Raw genomic sequence first — 21662 nt, forward strand, 5'->3', positions numbered from 1 at the left:
CATACAGTTGCTTGTTTACCCGTTTTCCTTCTCTCAATCCTGGTAACTATCAAAGAATGTTCCCTTCTGTGTATAAGTTCATTATTGATATTTTATAATAATGGTATTATACAATGTTTATTCTTTTGTCATTTCCTTATTTCACTCCTAGGTAAAATGTCATCTAGGGTCATTTGTTGTTGTTATGGACTGGACTGTTGTTATAGGAATGGACTGACTGCTGACCCTCTAGTGGGTTTTGAGAGACAGTGGAGGAGATTGCCCATCAGCCGAGGGATTCAAACTGTGCACATTTGCATTCTTAGTATAATTCCTTACCACTATGCTACCAAAGGGTCATTCGAGGTATGTCAAAATGCTTACTTTTTTCAGTGTAACATAGTATTCCACCTCATGTATGAACGATAGTTTATGATTCATCCAATGATGTACACTTAGGTTGTTCTGATCCTTTTGCTACTGTAAGTAATGCTACAATGGGCATGAGCATGCATGCTTCAACTCTTACTTTTTTAGGAAATATATCTAGTAGTGCCATTGCTGAATTAAATGATATTTCTATTTCCAGGTTTTTTAAAAATACCAAACTACTTTCTGTAGCATTTGTTATTATTGTTGTTGTTATGTGCCATCAAGTTGTTTGCAACCCATAGTGACCCTATATAAAACAGCCTGAAACCTATTTTAAAGTCCCACTCGCAATGTATAAGCATTCCAATCTCTCTACATCCTTATCAGCACTTATTGTTTAGTATATTATTGAATTTTTGATTCGTTTATCTGTAAGAGCTAGTGATCATAAGCACTGATCCTTATAGAAAGCATAGAAGAAAAAATGGAAATTGGAATTATAGGAAAGATGTGAAAAAAGTGCATACTGTGGGTATTGAAATAAATTTTACGAAACAAAATATAAATGATTAAAAGAAAAATTCATAAGAAAGAAGAAATTCATTTTCTTTGTGACTTTCAAATCACAATAAAAATATATTAAAAAGAAAGTGTCTTACCTATTTGTACATGTTATTCACTTTTTCACTAGATTCATAATTACTTTGGAAGTCCCTAATATTTGGTTGTTGATGTTTTTGTATATATGTAGCAAATACCCATAAATGGGCATACTTCTGTCAGGCCATTAGAGTGTGAGGTTGAGTCAATCCAATCTTTACTTTAGCTGCATTCAGAATCCAATTCCTCTAGCAATACAATGCTTCTACCTTGTGCTTGTTAGGATAAAATGGAGTGGTAGGTAATGAGTGCCCTTATGTGGCCTTTTGCCTTTTGGTTTCTGAAAAAACAACTTAGGATATTTCCTAAATCATTACTAGACCCTAAGGATTTGTTTCCAACTGTTTCTCAATTTCTATTAATTTTTAACCTTGGCTGTACCTCTGTACTATAACTACCAGTTTCTTCTATTGCTCATAGGGTTTCAAAGGCCTGTTATTTCAGAATAGCCAGTCCTGCTTCCTAATCTGTCTTAATTGTGCTCATATGAAATGTATACCTAGTCCGAGAAACTGTTGTCCAAACAGAGCCATTGCATGGTTTAAGATTAAGATAAGTATGTCTCTTGGAGGGTCAGCTACAGGTTGATTCCAATTTGTTATCACACAACAACATGGCTGTGTACTTTTCCCATATCTATTCAATCTGTATGCTGAATAAATTTTTTGAGAAGTTGGGCTCCATGAAGAAGAATGTGGCATAAGGATTGGAAGAAGACTTACCAATAACCTGTGTTGTGTAGATAATACAACATTGCTTACTTAAAGTATGGAAGACTTCGAGGACTACAACCTTCAATACAGATTACAACTCAACAGTGGGAAGACAAAAACCTTACTACTGGACTGTTAAGCTATATCATGATAAATGGAGCAAAGATTGAATTATCTATGATTTTATCTTACTTGGATCCACAATCAACAGCCTTGCTAACAACAGTCAGGATATCAGGACATGTTTAGCATTGGGAAAGTCCACTGTTAGTAACCTTTCCAAATTACTGAAAAGCAATAATGTCATTTTAAAGACTAAAGTGTGCCTGATTCAGATCATGGTCTTTTATATCACCTGCTATGAATCTGACAGCTGGACAATGTATAAGGATGGCAGAAGAATTGATGCCTTTGAACTGTGGAGTTAGAGAAGTACTGTATATTCTATGGACTGCCAAAAGAACAGATAATTCTCAGAGAATGTGCAGCCAGAAGGCTTGTTACTGGCATGGGTCACAAAGCTTCTTCTCATGCTTTAGGATATTGCTAGGAAAGGAACAACATGCTTGGAAAGTTTGAGGTTCAGTGAAAGAGAGGAAGACCTTTTTACCAGATGGATTGACAGAGGACTGAAGCTATGACATCAAGGGTGTCAGAGATGATGATGATGACACAGAATAGGACAGGGTTCAGATCAGTCATTCACAAGGTCACTTGTACCAGACTTTATCACACCTCACAACAACAATTAGCAAAATATCTTTCATTATATAATTGACATAATGTGGTACAATAGCTGACTTTTACATGGCCTTTCTCACCTTGGTTTTATTACTTTCACCAAAAGACTGGGTGTTATTGGAATGTGTGAATGAGGTGCTTGTGGTCCACCAAAGGAATTTAATAGCTTAATAATAACATAAATAAGGTAAAGGTATGAAAATAAAGAAAATGAACCTAAAGAGGGAACAGGTCAGTTTTGCCATCCATCCCATTAGACTTAAAATTTCAACCAAGAGATGGCAAGTTGGAGATGTGATCACCACTCAAGAAACAGGAATGAAATGTGTACCTTGAACCTAAAGTCCTTGTTCTGAGAACCTCTTAGACCCAGAAGACAGACAGTTCTGACACCGAAGACAACAGTTAGTGGTGACAGAAACAGCTGCAATGGCAGCAACAGAACCAAGAGACCAAAGCAAGATAAATTGGTGGGTTCCCTTGCCTTCAGAGGGAGAAAACTGAACACCTTTGGGTGGGTGGTTTGCTGGAGGAATGGGATGACTCTGGTCAGTTATCAGTGGAACTAAAGAATTTTGTCACACTCATCAAAAGATGGCAGAAACCAGGCTAGCCCAAGAGGCCTATGGAGGACCAAGAAGGCAAAGACAAGGAAGGGTGCTGTTGGTGGACACAATTCAGAAGAGGCTACTGCAACTGAAGAGCTGTTTTTTTCGGATCCTGCAGCTCTGGTGGCCTAGTAGTAAGAAGCAGTGCTGCAATCCTGAAGGCACATGTTTCGAATCCACCAGCTGCTCTCTGGGAGGATGGGCAATCTCCTCCCATTCAATTAACTGCCTCTGAAAACCCACCAGAGAGTCAATTTTGTCTCAGTTCTGGCTTGACTGACTGTACACAACACTAACAACTTCTCTAATAAACCTCATAAGTATGGTCTGTGAATTTTGTGTGGTCACTACAATGAATTCTTGAGCTCAGCAAAGGAATGTCATGAAAAAAATGGTATCAAAATTAGTAAAACTTTTGGACAGAAAGGGCATTTTGGACTTTACCTCATAGGAATCCATTTTAGGCAGCTAATACTGTTAATGGTTATCCTTTCTTTTTGGGAAGTTAGAGGAGGTCAGAATACAATGTCACCACATCATTTTAATACACATGTAAAAAAAGATTATTAATTTCTAATATTGCATTGATAATTTGGTTTGGCATGTCACGTGATAAATTGTGCTGCCCTGATCCAGACACTTCTAGGTGTCACTATTAGACTTAACCATTTATAACATCATTATATAATTTTCTTTCCTTTCCAAGAATTCTTTGGAAGAACGGAAATTCTTCTTCAGCTTTGAGCATTTATGATGTAGGAATTACAGCTCCCTGAGATGTCTGTTTTGGTTACTCCCTCCCCAATTTGAAGAGCATCTCAGCATAGCCATCTTATCGGTTGAAACTCAAATTTGTTGTCAGTTATGACTCATGGCAACTTCATGTATGCTAGAGTAGAATTGTGTTCCTTAAGGTCTGCAGTGACTATAATCTTAAAATTTGTCAGACGTTTTCTCCCCAAAGCCATCAGGAGGGATTAAATCACATCACCAATTTTTAATTCATTAAAGCAGCAATTAAGAAATTAAACAACATATTGCAATGGGGAAATATATTTCTCTAATGTGCAAGAGCAAGGGTATCACTTTAAAGAGTAAGGTGTACCTGATCCAAGGTTCAGGCTAGGTTTCATTAGTTTCATTCTGTCGCATGTGAAGTCACTATGGGTCAAGCTGTCTTATAGTAGTTATGTGCAGATGAGTCAGAACTCCACTGGGTCCATAGCTGACCCTCCAGGGGGGGTTTAGAGGTTATGAATCACATGGGAGGAGACTGGCCATCTTTCTCTGACAGAGGAGCTAGTAGATTAAAATCGCCTGCCTTTCAAGATAGCACAAGGGTTGGAAGTACAGCTCCTTACACTAAGTCACCAGAGCTCCCTTGTTGTTGTTGGATGCCATCCAGTTGAGTAAGACTCATAGCAACTGGCCTGACAACAGATGTGAACCCTGTTCTATCCTGTGCTAACACCAGAGTCTCTGAAACAGCTCATTGCTGCAGTCATTGTGCCAATCCAACTAGCTGAAGGTTTTCTTCTCCTTGCTGCCCCTCTCACCTTTCCAAGCATGATGTTCCTTTCCAAGGACTAGCCTTTCTTAGCAACTTGCCCTAAGTATACAAAATGGTATTTTGTCATCATTGCCTCCAAGGAGGAGAAAAATGGTGTGGCATTCATAGAAAAAAGACCCTTTCTAGACCCATCCTGAAGTGAATGCAGTGAATGAAAGGATGCTGCCCATATGCATAAAAGGAAGACCTATCAATATCACCATCATTCAAATATATACACCAACAACTAAAGCCTAAAGAAATAGAAGATTTCTACCTTCTTTTGCCATCTGAAATCCTGTATATGTTGCTGTTATGTGCTGTTGAGTCATCTGTGACTCACAGTGACCTTATGTACAATAGCTCTGAATCCTGCCCTTAATCTCACTATCTCTGACACACCTACTCCCATTACTTCAGTTACTGCGTCAATCCGTCTCCTCTAGGGTCTTCTCCACTGTTCCTCCACACTTGCAAGCATAATGTCCCTCCTGGCAACAGGTCCTAAGTATGTGAGACAGAGCTTCAAAATCCTTGTCTCCAAGGAGTAACTTGGTTTCACCCTCTCCAGGATAGACTTATCTGTTTTCTTGGCAGTCCATGGTATGTTCAATACTCTTCTCCAGCACCTCAATGCAATGGTACATAACAGTAATTTTAGAAGTGATATTAAATGATCTGTGGTCAATTTGTTATATATTTCCTGGGGATATTGGCACAGCCAAATATCAAGAGAAGGAAAACAGTGATTATGGAATAGGATATTTTAATTTAGGACATAGAGTTAAGATTTAGAAATGTTGTAATGGCATATTATTTGTACCCATCATTAGCAGGATATACAGAAGTATTTTAGGATATAACAACTGCTTCAAACAACTACTGTTGGTGTGTAGTGCCATATGAGATGTTGCTTGGTTGAATAGTGCTTTGAAAAATAGACAAAAATCTGAAAATAATGACCACAGACTGCATGGTTGAATAATCCATGGGTACAGAAACTATGATGAGAAATCAGTAAAGGTAATGAAGGAAATGTATATCATTTAAAGCATCTCTAATAATATCAGAAAAGTACAGCGACTATGGCAGAACTGTTATGATGTATCAAGGGTATTTAGGTTTTACAAGTGGATTTTAGTTACATGCCAATCTTCAGGGCCTACCCATATTTCACAAGTGTCATCTCTACAAATGATGGGGGTATCCATGCCTTATTTGAACTTTACATGGATTTACCAGAATGGGAACGCAACATTACATGACAGAAAGTGGAATTTAGATATTTCTTTTTTTTTTAATCGGTGTGTAAATTCTGGCACTTAAAATTGAAGTAATCTCATTTCAGTTTAAAAAACTAAAGATAATCCATTTGAAAATAGTGATTGAGACTGTGATCCTTAACAATATTGGTGGGTTGAAAATACAGGGTCACTTTGTACCTTGGCAAGCTTATTTGGTCCTAATATTCAAGTCAAATGTTATGAAATCCAAAAACTAACATTCCTGGCTAATATCCCAGGTCCCAGAGCAAACTGTTTTAACTCTTTGCAAACCATACCCTAGGACAAATTACAGTTTCACTTAGCCTGCTTCACTTTACCTTTATGTCTATCTGATTATATACGTGTGTATAATGACATGCAATGTAAATAATTTACATACATAATTTGATGCACACATAATGCGTGTTAAACTCGAAATCACAGACAGGAAGGGGTGGAGCGCCAGAGGAGGCGTGCCAGAGCGCCAAGGAGCGAGCGTGCAAGCGTGCCTGCTGGAAGCTTAGGCCTGTGCATCGGTGCTGCACACTGCCCTCGCTACCGGATTTGGGGCAGGAATCTGCTTGGACCTTGGACGACTGTGGGTCCATGGCCACGGAGGCAGTTCCTTCGACCTTGGCCGTCAAAACCCTAGGACCGGCTGTGAACCTGAGCTCCTACGGGGTCTTCTGCAAGGGACTCTCCCGCACCCTGCTCGCCTTCTTTGACCTGGCTTGGCAGCTGCGCATGAACTTCCCATACTTCTACATCGCAGGCTCCGTGATACTCAACATTCGCTTGCAGGTACACATATAGACTTATGAGTAAACTGCTGTTATCCGGGTCCAGCGCCATGATGGACTGTAATGGCGGATGCCTCGCTGGGCGGTGGACGTGCTCGGTTAGGAGCCCTGTGTTCTCGCGATAGGGTCTCACAGTGTCGGCAACCTTCGGCATGATGATGCAAACCCGAAGTGATCCGAAATGGTAAATACGTGATTCTGAGATCAGAAGGAAGCTTAAAACACAGGGATGTTTATGAAGCGTGCATCATTAAACCAAAAGCAGGCCGAACTTCAGGATGTGGACAAGGGCACAGGAGAAAAAAGACAGTCTAAATGTAAAAAAATTAACTCATAGTGCAATCAGTACATTTCAGGAATTGTGGATTGTGTTGTAAGTAATACGTCGAATGGTTAATAAGATGAAGATAGTAATACAACATGGAACGCGTATATTTCTTCACCCTACAAGAGGAAACAATGACATTAAGACATTAAAAACTTCCAGAAAGACATCCACTAAAGAAATAGAAAATGCAGGATTTTGAACGTGGATCCTCTTTCGGTGACTGAGTAGGGAGAATTAAGATCTTGGAGACAAAGAGAAGGAAATGTGATCATAGACAAAGCTTTTCTTTCCAGTTAACAATGTACAAATAATCATAATGTGAATGTTGTTTATGGTTTCATTTTCTAAGAAAATGCTTAACTGTGATTACAAAATAGGACATATATGTTATTTAAGAATGAAAAGTTCCTTTGTCAAATGGGAGACGTAAAGGGTGAATGGGTTGGATGATGGTGCCTTTAAAAAATGAGAAAGTGGAGAGATACTGGGTATTGATGAAAATATTTTGTTCTTTAAAGAAGGTTCTAAATTTGGCAACTACCATGAAAGGGAGGGAATAGGGCAGAATATCATGAAGTTAATAATGGGAAATGGCTAAGGAAAGTAAGTTCGAGTGAAAATAAATTTCAAAGTGAAAAATTCAAACAAAATTCCTGAAGATTTTAATATTTTTTACTTTTCTCAGAGTTGGTAGATGAATGAATTAGTGATCTATACATGAAAAATCTGAGGCAATTAGGAATCTGAGAAAAAGTAAGATATTTTAAAATACCCTACCTATTTCAACTGTCAGGGCTCTGGTGGTACAGTGGCTAATGGCCTGCCAATTGAATATCTGCAGCTCAAACTCACCTCCTCCTGAGAAGATAATTAGAAGGTGGCAGTTTGCCCAATATGTTGCTTTAAAGACTACAGCCTGGGAGGCCCTGTGGGGCAGATCTACTGTCATAGATGCTTTTGGAATCTACTCCACCAATAAAGGTTTAATTAGCATTGAAGGATATATATAAAATGGTGAATAGTTTAAAATGTAATATAGAGAAATCAAGAAAGTATGATAACTGTTAAAAGCAGGTGGCTATGAGTTTAAAGCAGTTGGAGAAGGGAAATCAGGGATAGGTAGGAAAAACAGAAATGCTGTTTTCATTATCAGTCTAACTGTTGTTTTTGGTGTGTCTTTTTTTTAAACTATGCATGTGTGTTTCTTAAAAATGTAAATCTTCATTTCTCCCACATCATTCTAATGTATTTTGCTGGTTCGGAGTCACAATAGTAGATTGGGATTGCATTTTTAAATAAAGCTGATCTCTGTGAAAATACAAATTAAGTTGTGGTCTTGGTTTAGTCTTTTATTCAATTAAACTGTTAAAGCTCAGGCTGAGAATGAGAAGCCTACCTTAGTGCACAAGAAACAGTACATGTTACTCAAGATGTGAATGAAACTTACAACACACATGGAATGTCTGCTTTTCCAGTGGAAATTGTCACCCCCAGGGGACATGTAGGGTACTTACTAGATACGAAAAGATAGAATGAGATTTCAGGAAGATTTGTTGGGGGGGGTGGGGGAAGCCAGTATTGCCTAATGTAAAACTTTAAATCTTTCAGCATTTCTGTATCCCACTAAGTGTGTCCAAGAGATAAGTATCCTTTGTTGTTAAGTGCTGTCAAATCGTAGGTGACTCATAGTGACCCTAAGAATGAAAGACCTGGACATTTGTATAACTTTCATCCTTCCCCTGGGTTCATAGGGTTTCTGGAGGCAAGCTATTTCAGAAGTGGATGCCACCCCTGCTCCAAGCTTATTTTAATCAGGGAGCCCCACCAAACACTGTCCACCATGGGTAACCATTCTTGCATTTGACCCATCAGTGTCACTGTTCAGCTTTACAGCAACCATGAGTTACCTCTGTAAGCAAGTATACTTTAGCATTTTAAAATAATAAGTACCCCTTCCAGCACCATGCCTGGTTTGGCTAATTAACCTAACTGCTCTTTTTTTTTTTTTTTTTTCTGTCAACTAAATTCTAGCATCTTCCTCTTTTCTGCTTCTTCATTGTTCTGCCTTCTCTACTTATTGTCTCCTGGTGGAAATTTTAAGAATAAATAAATGTAGAGGTCACATTTTGCCTTTGAAGATTTTCCCAATGTCCCCTGACCAAATTAGATCTCATTTTAATCCACTCATGTAAACACTAATTGCTGTAGAGTCAGAACTGACTCCTGACTCCTGACTGACCCTCCAGAGGATTTGCTCATCTTTCATGCAGAGATGCTGGTGGATTTAAACAACCAGAGAGGCACCACTTTTGGGTTAGCAGCACAAGTCTCTGAAGATGATGGAACATGTTAATATCAACCAATGCCATTTTCATGGACTGCCGTAGTTTGTGCCTCATCATCGGAGTTTTATTAGAAAGATAGTAATACCCTTGCCTGTAATAACTTCTCTTGGTGATTATGTTTTACTGTGATAGAGTGCAAAAGCCAAAACATTTCAGTCTAAAATAAAGGTAGTTCAGTTAATAAAACCTAATGTTGTTGTTGTTGTTGTTATGTGCCGTCAAGTCTTTTGCGACTCATAGTGACCCTATGTACAACAGCCCTAAACCGTGCTCTATCCTGTGCCAATCTCATTGCCTCTGACACACCCATCCCAATTACCCCAGTCACTGAATCAATCCATCTCATAGAGGGTCTTCCCCTCTTGTGCCGTCCCTCCACCCTCCTAAGAATGATGTCCCTCTCCAAGGACAGATCCCTCCTTACAACATGTACAAAGTGTGTCAGATGAAGCCCCAGAATCCTTGCCTCCAAGGAGCAGCCTAGTTTAACCCTCTCCAGGATGAATTTGTTTGTTTTCTTGGCAGTCCATGGTACATTCAATACTCTTCTCCAGCACCACAGCTCAAAGGCATCAATTCTCCTTCTATCCTCTCTAGTCATTGTCCAACTCTCTGACGCATAACAAGTGATTGCAAAGACCATAGCCTGTATCAGACGCACCTTACTCTCCAGAGAGACACCATTGCTCTTCAGTACTTTGGAGAGGTCCCTAAGAGCAGACTTTCCCATTGCAATACATCTTTTAATTTCCTGGCTGCAGATGCTAAGAATGTTGACTGTGGAGCCAAGCAAACTAAAGCTGTGAACAATCTCAATCTCTTCATCATCCATCCTGATGCTGTCAGTTGGTCCAGTGGTGAGAATGGAAAAGAAAAAGCCATAAAGGCATTTTTCCAAATAGAAGGGAAACAGTTATCATCTTTTTGCAGTTTAAAGATCTTCTAGTTGTGAACTTTGAAGTCATGGTTTTTCTGCCCTGAGAAGCCCTGACTAAATTTTTCACTATGAAATTTTAGAATCTAATATTAATTAAAGCTTTTCCTCCTGGAGTATCAGTTTGACAGTCAAGAAGAAAATTGAAATTATACATGGATGCATAATATAGTGGAGACTGGAAATCATGAAATACAGGGTTGAAGAGGAATACCCTAATGCCAGTAATTTAATGATAGCAAGTACTACAAAGAGTAATTTCCATGCAAGTGAAACAAGAATCTTGCTATTAGAATGTCCAATAAATGGATTTGATGGAATACTATTTCATTAGTTGGAGGGGGAATCCCCCCCCATTTTTAATGGGAACTAGTGATAACATTTCTCTCAGGATTATTAGACCAGATCATGAAACTTTATAGCAGAAATTGAATTCTCCTCACTCCCACTCCCACTCCTACTGTTAAATACTTTAAGCAGGGTTTTTGAGGAAAGGTCAGGACACATTCCTGAATTTTTCCAAGTGAAAAATGGAAACTATGGATTCTTGGTAACATAATTACAAGATGCTGGGGTCTGCATGTTAGGCATGGTTAATTAGCATTAATTAGAATTTGAATCATTAAGTATGTGGACTTACTCACAGATGAGTAAGAGTCATCAGTAAACAATGAAGAGAATTGAATATTGAGTATAATTGAATATAGTATTGAATGAGAGAAGTTGATTATATCTTTTTCATTAACCAAAATGGAGGGGGAATAGTCATCACATAACCTACAATATATCTTTACTTCAAAATACCTTGCAGAAAAATATTAAATTATGCCCAAGTTTGATAGTTAAGAAGAAAACAAAGATTATACATTGATCCATAGAAAGAAACAAAAGGATATTTAAACTGAAAGCTGTTTTTCACAAGTTTCTTTTCACTGACAAACATCAACTTTTGAAACATGCAAACTGAAATCAGAGATGGAGTGAAAAGAAACCTTGAAATACAACAATTCAGGTCAGAGCTATGTGAAAGGGAAAATCACTTCTTTCTAATCCAAACATTTAAACATAGAACAGAGAAATTGTAATCAAATGTAGACAATATTTGCTTGATGTTCTGAAACCACACAAGTACCAACAAAATGGCAACAACTGAAAATGGCTTATCTGTCTTCTGGGGTTTGACCTATAAATAACTCACAAGGTACTGTCTAGATTCTCGGATGCTAAACAATCTTACCAGTTTTTTTAAATGAAGGTTTATTTGTAAACTGAGGTAGTATGTTGTTGTTATGTGCTGTCAAGCCACCTGCTACTCATAGCAACTCTGTACAATTAAGCCTGCCCTGTCTTGAGTCAATCTCACCGACTCCCAACACACCAACCTCCATTGCCTCAGTTAATGTATCAGTCCACCTTATCTGGGGTCTTCCTCTCCTGCGCTGTCCCTCCACCCTTCTAAGCATGATGTCCTCCAAGAATTGGTTCCTCCTGGCCACATACCCAAAGTATGTGAGTTGGAGATTGAAAAATTCCTAGCCTCCAAGGAGAAACTTGGTTATACCCTCTTTTGTTAACAGTGTCTCAGCTGAGTAGATTGTAAAAGTGTGAGTTCTGCAGATGGTCTTCTTATTTCTGTACTTTAAGGAAGTCCCTGCTTTATAGGACATGAAGACTGATGAGTAACAGTACACAAACCACCTAAGGAAATTTTTAGCATATAAATTCTAGATTTAGAGTGGTTCTCAGGCATAAACCTATTTTTTTTTCTCTATTTTAACCTCTTTTTTTTATTTAGTTCTTGTGGCCTTTTTAAAAAATTTTGTACTGGTTTACTTACAAAGTTCATAAAATTCTTATGTATCTAGAAAGAGGTTGTGTGCAACTTTACTGTGAATCAGGAGGGAGGGTGTTCATTGGATTAGTATTAGAAATTCATATGTTGGAGGCATATTTAACAAGAAAACAGTGACAAAGCATTTTCCTGTCACAGGATAGAATAGTTTTCTCTAAATTACATGGCACTGACTCTGGCTGATGTTTTGTACTGTTGAGTAGGAACCAACTCATAGCTGGCTCTTCAGTAGGTTTTCAGAGGCAACAAATCATATGAAAGATTGCCTGTCTTTCTTCTGCTGCCCAGCTGATGGATTTGAACCATGTGCTTTTGCGTTGCAGCACAATTCCTTATCACTAAGTCACCAGAACTCCCTATGACTTTGATGGTTGTGCTATTCTTGAACCATGATTTGGTTCTATGACACAGGTTCTTATGAAAGTGGAAGTGCAGAGCTTAATCTCAAAATTCCATTTCAAGAACCAACAACCACAGCCACAGATCGTGGTTCAGGTTATGTTTTAAATACTTTTCAACAATGAAAAATGGACCTCTGCTCTGTCTCTCCAATGATACTACATGGCATTTACTCCTAAATTCTACTATAAACAAAAGCAAACATAGCTGTTTCCGTTTTTTTTACTTGTTATAATGAGCACTTAAGTTGGCTACGGCCCTTAGAGACCTTATGACTCTGCTAAACCTTGCCCTTTCCTGCGTCAATCTCACATCTCACATACTGATCCCATTGCCACAGTCACTATGTCAGTTCATCTCACAAAGGGTCTTCCTCTCCCACATTGGCCTTCAACCCTTACAAATATAATGTCCTTCTCCAAAGGCTGGCCCCTCTTGACAGCATGCGCAAAATATGTGAGATGGAGTTTCAAAATCTTTGCCTCCAAGGGGTAATCTGTTTTCAGTCTTTCCAGGACAGACCTGTTTGTTCTCTTGGCAGCCCATGATATGCTCAATACTTTTCTCTAGCACTGCAACTCAAAGGCATTATTCATCTCCTGTCTTTCATTGTCCAGCTTTCAGATGTATGAAAAGCAACTGAGAAAATCTTGGTCTGGATCAAGTGAACCTTAGTTTCTAGACTGACATCTCTGCTCTTAAGCACTCTCGAGAGATCCTGGACAACAGATTTTTCCCAATGCAACTTGTCTTTTGATTTTCTGACAGCTGGTGCTAAAGGTGTTGATGGTGGATCCAAACAAGAGATTAACAACTTCAATCTTTTCTCCATCTGTCTTGATACTGCCAGTTAGCCTGGTGGTGAAGATATTTTTTTCTTAATGTTGAGTTGTAATCTATATTGAAGGCTGTAATCCTTGATATTTTAGAGCAAACACTTCAAATTATCCTCTGTTTCAGCAAGCAAGGTTGTCATTTGCATAATGCAGCTGGTTGATGAGACTTCTTCCAATTCTAATACCACATTCTACTTCATAAATTCCAGACTACCAAATGATCTGTCCATTATGCAGATTGGAAGAGTATGGAAAACGGATGTATCCCACTCTTCCTAATTCTGAGTCATGCAGTGTTATGTTGCTCTGTCTAGACAACAGTTTCTTGGTCTAGGTGTAGGTCTATCATAAACACAACCAAGTATTCTGACATTCCCATGCTTCTCAGTCTTTACCACAATTTTTTGAGATGGATACAGTCAAATTCCTTTGCATAGTTGATAAAAAAACAGACATTCATCTGATATTCTCTTCTTTCATTCAAAATCCATTTGACAACAGAAATTATATTGCTTTTGCCACAACCTCCTCTAAATGTAGCTTGTATTTCTGGCAGTTCTCTGTCAATGTACTGTTCTAGTTGTTTTTTTATAATCTTCAGCAAGATTTTGCTTGCATGTAATATTGTTGTTGTTGTTCTTGTTATGTGCCGTCGAGTTGCTTGCGACTCATAACGACCCTATGTACAACAGCCCTAAACTCTGCTCTGTCCTGTGCCAATCGCACTGTCTCCGACACTCCCATCCCAATTATCCCAGTCACTGAATCAATCCACCTCATAGAGGGCCTTCCTCTCCTGCACTGTCCCTCCACCCTCCCAAGCATGATGTCCCTCTCTAAGGACCGGTCTCTCCTCACAACATGTCCAAAGTATGTTAGACGGAGCCTCAGAATCCTATCCTCCAAGAAGCCACCCGGTTTAATCCTTTCCAGGACAAATCTGTTTGTTTTCCTAGCAGTCCATGATATTCTCAATACTCTTCTCCAGCACCACAGCTCAAAGGCATCAATTCTCCTTCTATCCTCTTTGGTCATTGTCCAACTCTCTGATGCCTAACAAGTGATTGCAAAGACCATGGCCTGTATCAGACACACCTTAGTCTCCAGAGAGACACCATTGCTCTTCAGTACTTTGGAGAGGTCCCTAACAGCAGACTTTCCCATGGCAATGCTCCTTTTAATTTCCTGGCTGCTGGTGCCAAGACTGTTCTGTGGAGCCAAGCAAACTAAAGCTGTGTACAATCTCAATCTCTTCACCACCCATCCTGATGCTGCCAATTGGTCCAGTGGTGAGAATTTTTGTCTTCTTGACATTGAACCTCAATCCATATTGTAGACTGCAGTCCTTGACACTCTGCAGCAGGCGCTGCATGTAATATTAGTATTGTTCAATAATTTCTACATGCTGTTGGATCACTTTTTATGAGGATGGGGATAAACATTAATCTCTTCCAGTCAATTAGCCAAGTAGTTGAACTTCAGATTTTTTTTTAAATTAATTTTATTTTGGTTTGCATACAGAATTCAAACACATTTTGTTTCATTTATATATGTATGTATCGTGTTTCACACATTATTTCATTCACATTGTTTCATGTGATAATTCCCATACATTGTGTTTTATAAAATTAATCAACTTTGATTAATGCCCACTATTACTCTGCCTTTTCAGGTCCCTACTGAATCTTTCCTAATTCTTTCACCACCCCCTTTATCTACCCACCAAACTGTAAACTCATGATTTCCTCTCCTCCTCACCCTTAGCCCCCCTCTCCTTCACTTTCCACCTTTGGGTTTTTGTGAACATCTTATTAGTTATCCTTTTATATTTACCGTAATGATCTTATGCAGATTTGTCCCTATGAGACTGAGTTCACTCAGCATAATGTTCTCTAGCCTGTCCCATGTTATATAGTATTTTTTTTAAATCATTGTTCCTGAGTGCTGCATAATAGATAGTCCATAGTGTGAATGTACCACAATTTTTCAATCTGTTAATTTGTTTCTGGGTTTTGAGGTGTTTCAATTTTCTTATGTTTTGAATAACACTGCTATGAACTTTGTTGTGCCTAGCAGTAGAATAGATGGGTCATGTGGGATTTCTATATTGAGCATTTTTAGAAAATACCAAACTGCCTTCCAGAGTGGTGGTATCATTTTACAATTCCACCAATAATTTATAAGATTCCAATCTCCAGGATTTTGAAGCTCCATCTAAAATATTTTGGGCATGTGACCAGGAAGGAGCAGTCCTTAGAGAAGGACATCATGCTCACAGGAGATGAAAACCCTAGATGAGATGGATTGACACTATAACTGTAGTAATGGGATTAGGTATATCACAGTCAGTGAGAATGGCTTAGTATAGAGCATGGTTATGGTTCAGAGCTATTGCTCACAGAATTGTTATGAGTTGTCAGTGATTTGATGGCACATAACAATAAAAACAATCTCTCTACATCCTCCTCCACATTTTCTTCTTGCTGTCTTATTAAATTTTGGCACTGCTACTGGAGGTGGCAACATGATTGGAAGAAGGCTCGTCAACAACCTGTGTTATGCAGATAATACAACCTTGCTTACTGAAACTGAAGAGAACCTGAAGAATTTGCTGCAGAAGGTCAAGGACTGTAGTCTTCAATATGGATTGAAACTCAACATCAGAAGACAAAGATTTTCACCACTGGGCTAAATGGCAGCACCATGAGAGATGGAAAAGAGATGTTAACAATTTAAGTGCTTGGTTCCATGATGAATCAACACACTTGGCACTCATGGTCAGGAAAGCAAAAGTCGAATTGCATTGGGAAAGTCTGCTGCCAGGTACCTCTCTAGATTACCAAAGAACAACTATGTCAGTCTGGAGACCAAGGTGTACCAGATCCAAGCTGTGGTCTTTTCAGTTATGCTCTATGCATCAGAGAGCTGGACAATGACTAAGTATGATAGAAGAATTGGTGCCTTTGAATTTTAATGCTGGAGAAGAATATTGAACATACCATGGACCTCCAGAACAAATATGTCTGTCATAGAAAGGGTGAAACCAAATTTCACCTTGGAGGCTAGGATTTTAAAGCTCCATCTCTGATACTTTGGACATATGGCAAGGAGGGACTAGTCCTTGGAGAAGGATATCATGCTTGGATGGGTAGAGGGACAACACAGGAGAGGAAGACTTTGAGCTTGAATGACATAACTGTGGCAATGGCATTAGGTGTGTGGGTGTGAGATTGGCTTAGGGTAGGACAGGCTTCAAAGCTATTGTACATAGGGTTGCTGTGAGTCACAGGTGACTGGACAGCACATAACAACAAGTCGGGTGAGTATCTCAATGTGGTTTTGATTTGAATCTCTCTTATAGCCAGTGATTTTGAGTATTTCTTCATGTATCTGTTTTCTATCCACATGTTTTCCTCTGTGAAGTCTTTGTACATCTTTGGCCCATGTTAAAATTGAGTTATCAGTCTCTTTCTTGTGGGGGCCCTAGAGTTGACGGTAAAGTTTCGTTATGAGATCCTTGTCTGAGATGGCATTGTCAAATGTTTTTATCCCAGTAAATGGACTTATTTTTTTTTACCCTATTGGAAAAAAGGTTTTGATGCAGACAAGAATATAATCTTTAGAAGGTCCCCTTCATCAAAGTAATCTTCTCCTGATTGTGCATTTTGGGCTGTATTTGTCAGCCTCTTTATACCATAGGCTGGGCCTTCTTAGTTTCATCCCATTTTGTCTCTTCTGATTTATATGGTTTGGGGCTTAAGTCCTAGGTGTCTTGTCTATCTTGAGTTGATATTTGTGTATAGTGTGAGATGTGATCCTGCTTCAGCTTTCTATAGGTAGGTAGCAGTACAGTTGTACCATCATCATTTGTTGAAGAGGTTGTTAATTTCCCATTTGATAGACTGTTTCTTTGTTGAATACCAGCTGACCATAGATACGTGAGTTAAATTCTGGGTTCTCAATTCTGTTCCATTGATCTATGTGTCTGTCATTGTACCAGTACCATGCTGTTTTTGTTTTTACAGTTGTGTAATAGGTTTTGAAATTAGGGAGTGATATGCCTCTCACTTCATTTGTTTTTCAGAAATGCTTTATTTATTCAGGATCTCTTTCCTTTCCAAATACCCTTGCCAACTGCCTTTCTTTTCTGTCTCTTTGAAAAATGAATTTGGTATCTATATTGAGATTGCATTAAGCATGTAGATTGCTTTGGGTAGGATTGTCATTTTCTCAATATTAAGTCTTCCTACCCATGTACATGACACAATCCTGCTCACAGAAACTGAGGAGCACCTGAAATGTTTCCTACAGAAAGTCAAGGACTGTAGTCTTCAATATGGATTGAAACTCAACATCAAGAAAACGGAAATTCTCACCACTGGGCCAGTTGTCAACACCATGTTGGATGAAGAAGAAATTGAGGTTATCAAAATTTCAGTTTGCTCAGCTCCACTCTCAAATTGTTGGCATCAGCAGTCAAGAAATAAAAAGACAAATTTATCTGGGAAAAGCTGCTGTCAGGGACCTTTCAAAAGTACTGAAGAGCAAATGTCAGTCTGGAGACTAAAGTACGCATGATTCAGGCCACGGTCTTCACAGTTACTTGCTGTGTATGAATCAATGAACTGGACAATGACCAAAGATGACAGAAGAATGAATGCCTTTGAGTTGTGGTGCTGGAGAAAAGTACAGAACATAATTTGGATTGCCAAGAGAATAAATAATTTTATTCTGGAAAGGAGAAACCAGGATGCTTCTTGGAAACAAAGATTTTGCCACTGGTCTGACATATTTTGGGCATGTGGCCAGGAAGGACCAGTCCCTGTCGAAGGACATCATGCTTGGAAGGGTGGAGGGACAGTTCAGGTCAAGAAGGCCAAAGATGAGATTAATTGACACAGTAACTGGGGTAATAAGGGTAGGTGTGCCAGAGACAGTGAAAGTGATTCAGGATAGAACAGAGTTCAGAGCTATTGTACATACGGTTCCTATGAGTTAGTTGCAGGAGACTCAGTGGCACATAACAACAATGATATCTATGAACAGGGAATATTTTTCTGTTTACTTAGGTCTCTTACTGTTTCTTACAATAATGTTTTGTAGTTTTCTTTATACAAGTCTTTTGTGTTTCTAGTTACATTTACTCCAAAGTATCTCAGTTTATAGTTGGCTATTGCAGTGGTTCTGTGTCTCTGGTGTTACTATAGGAGAATCCCACTAACTTTTGTATATTGATCTTGTATCCTGCCATTCTACTAAATTGGTCTGCTAGGTCTAACAGTATTCTTGTTGAGTCCTTGGGGTTTTCTGTGTACATACATCATCTGCATATAGAGACAGTGTTACCACCTCTGTCAATACAGTTGCTTCTTATTTCCTTCTCTTGTTGTGTTGCCCTAGCAAGTACTTCCAATACAATATTGAGTGTTGTTGATGTTGTTATTGCTATTGTTATGTTCTGTCAAGTCGCTTGCAACTCATAGTGACCCTGTGTACGATAACCCTGAAACCTGCTGTATCTTGTGCCAAATTTATTGTCTCTGACACTTCTACCCTCATTACCCCAGTCACTGAATCATTCCATCTCATTGGTGGTCTTCCTCTTTTCTCTGTCTCTTCACCCTTCCAAGCATGATGTCCCTTTCCAAGGACTTATCCTTCCTGACAACATGCCCAAAGTATGTCAGACGAAGCCTCAGAATCCTTGCCTCCAAGGAGCAACCTGGTTTCTCCCTCCCCAGGACAAATCTGTTGTTCTCCTGGAAGTCCATGGTATTATTCAAGACTCTACTCCAGCACCACAGCTCAAAGGAATTGATTCTCTGTCATCTTTAGTCATTGACCAGCTCTCTGATGCATAGCAAGCAATTGTGAAGACTGTGGCCTGGACCAGGAACACCTTAGTCTCCAGACTGACATTGTTGCTGCTCAATACCTTGGAGAGGTACCTGACAGCCTACTTTCCCAATGCAATTTTTCTCTTGATTTCCTGGCTGCTAGTATCAAGAGTGTTGATTGTGGAGCCAAGCAACCTAAAGCTATTAACTATCTCAATATCTTCACCATCTAACATAATGCTGCCAGTCAGCCCAGTGGGGAGAATCTTTGTTTTTTTGATGTAGAGCTTCAATCCAGATTAAAGTCTGCAGTTCTTGACATTCTGCAGCAACCATGATAGGTATTCCTCAGTTTCAGCATAGGAGTGGTGAATGTGGGAATCTTTACCTAGTACCTTTTCACAAGGGAAATGTCTCTAGGCTTTCTACACTGGGAACAAGGTAGCTCTTGAGTTTGTGTATATACTTTTTTTCTATGTTGAGGAAATTCTCTTCTATTCCTATTTTGCTATGTGTTTTCAGTAGAAAGGGTTTTAGATTTTATTGAAGACCTTTTCTGTGACAATTGACAGGACCATATGGTTCTTGTTCTTTGCTTTGTTAATGTGATGGATTACATTCTTTTTTATATTAAACCATCCTTGCATACCTGTTATGAATCCCACTTGGTAATGATTAATTTTTTTTTTCTTTAATGTGCTGTTGGATTCTGTTGGCCAGGAATTTGTTAAGATTTTTTCATCTATTTCTCTGAGACATACCAGTCTGTGGTTTCTTTCTTGATAATGTCTTTGCCAGGTTTTGGTAGTAGGGTTATGTATATTTCATAGAATGTCTTTGATAGTGTTCCTTCATTTTCTATTTTTTGAAATAATTTAAGTAGAATTGGTGATAGATTGTCTCTAAATGTTTTATAGAATTCAATTGTAAAGCCATCTGGGCCAGGAATTTTTGTTGTTGTAGAGTTTTTTTGTGATGGTCAATTTCTTCTTTTGTGATATAACTGTTCAAGTGTTCTACATCTGTCTGTGTCAAACTGGATAAGGTGTGAGTTTCAAAAAATTTGTTCATTTCCTCTCTGTTTTCAAATGTATCAGAGGATATCATTTCATAATATTCTAATATTATCCATTTAATTTCATCTGGCTCTGTTGCAATGACACCTGTATCATTTCTTATTGGAGCTATTTGTGTCTTCTCTTTCTTTTGTTAAATTTGCCAATGGTTTGTCAATTTTATTGACCCTTTTAAAGTACCATATCCTGGTCTTGATTGTTAAAATTGGTTTACTGTTTTCTATCCTACTGATTTCAGCTCTTGTCCTTGTAATTGCCTTACTTTTAGAGACTGTGTGTTGAAATATGGCAATTGATTTTCTGTAAATTCCTGGGACTTTATTTTTGCCAGTTTCTTCAGAGCAGCTTGAACTTCCTCCTTGATTGCCATTGGTTCTTGATCATACGCTACTTCCTGAAATGGTTCTGTGTCAGTCAATTCTTTTGGTACAGTGACTATGTATTTCTTCTATCTTCTTTTGATATGTTCTGGGTCATTAAATATTCTACTCATATCATCTTTCAATTCTTTTCCTTCAGTTTGAGAAATTCCAAGCCAGTTCTTCCCTTTGATTTTTTTACTCATCTATTTGCACATTTCATTACAGTGTTTCACTTTGTCCTCCCGAGTTCCCTTTGAATTCTCTGCTCAGCTCTTTAACTTCTTGATTTCTTCCCTTTGTGTTGGCTTCTCTGTGTTCTAGTACAATATCCACAGTCTCTTCTGACATCCATTTTGGTCTTTTCTGCTTCTTCTGTGTTTATAATGACCTTTTGCTTTCTTCATGGAAAATACCCTTGATACCATCTCACAGGTCATCTTGTTATAATTCATTAGTGTTTAATGCTTCACACCTTTTCTTGAGATGATTTTTAAATTCAGATAGGATAGATTCAAAGTCATATTTTTATTCTTGTGGATTTGTTTTAATTTTCTTCTATTTAAATTTGAATTTGCACATGAGTAGTTGTTGGCCTGTTCCACAACCAGCCCTTGACTTGGTTTTTAGTGTTTATTTTCAGCTTCTCCAGTCATTATTTTCATAGATATAATCTGTCTGTTTCCTGTGTAATCAATCAGGTGAAGTCCATGTGTATAGTCATCATTTGTGTTTTTATAAAATATGTTTGCCATAAATAAATCATTGATTGTAAAGATATGTATTATTTCCTCCAGCCTCATTTCTGTCAACAAACCTATATTTTCCAACTATTGGTCCTTCTTAACTGCTCCCAAATTTTGTATTCTAGTCACCAATTATTATTAATGGATCTTTGTTTTATGTACAGTTGATTTCAGACTACAAATGTTGGTAGTTCTTCCTCTTTGGCTTTGTTTGTTGGTGCATATATTTGAAGGATAGTGGTATTAACAAGTCTTCTTTGTGT

General features: G+C 38.4%; 1 protein-coding gene across 1 annotated transcript; it reads left to right on the top strand.

The window, feature by feature from the left end:
• The first annotated feature begins 6493 nt into the window (after positions 1 to 6493).
• On the top strand, positions 6494 to 6700 carry LOC102848677 (uncharacterized protein MGC39606-like). Its single transcript, XM_006888408.1, has one exon. It carries the CDS (start codon positions 6494 to 6496, stop codon positions 6698 to 6700), a length of 207 nt encoding a protein of 68 aa, XP_006888470.1.
• Positions 6701 to 21662: the final 14962 nt, after the last annotated feature.

Source organism: Elephantulus edwardii, unplaced genomic scaffold (genome assembly GCF_000299155.1).
Source record: "Elephantulus edwardii isolate Elephantulus edwardi_28Jun2011 unplaced genomic scaffold, EleEdw1.0 scaffold00067, whole genome shotgun sequence".
Classification (NCBI taxonomy): domain Eukaryota; kingdom Metazoa; phylum Chordata; class Mammalia; order Macroscelidea; family Macroscelididae; genus Elephantulus; species Elephantulus edwardii.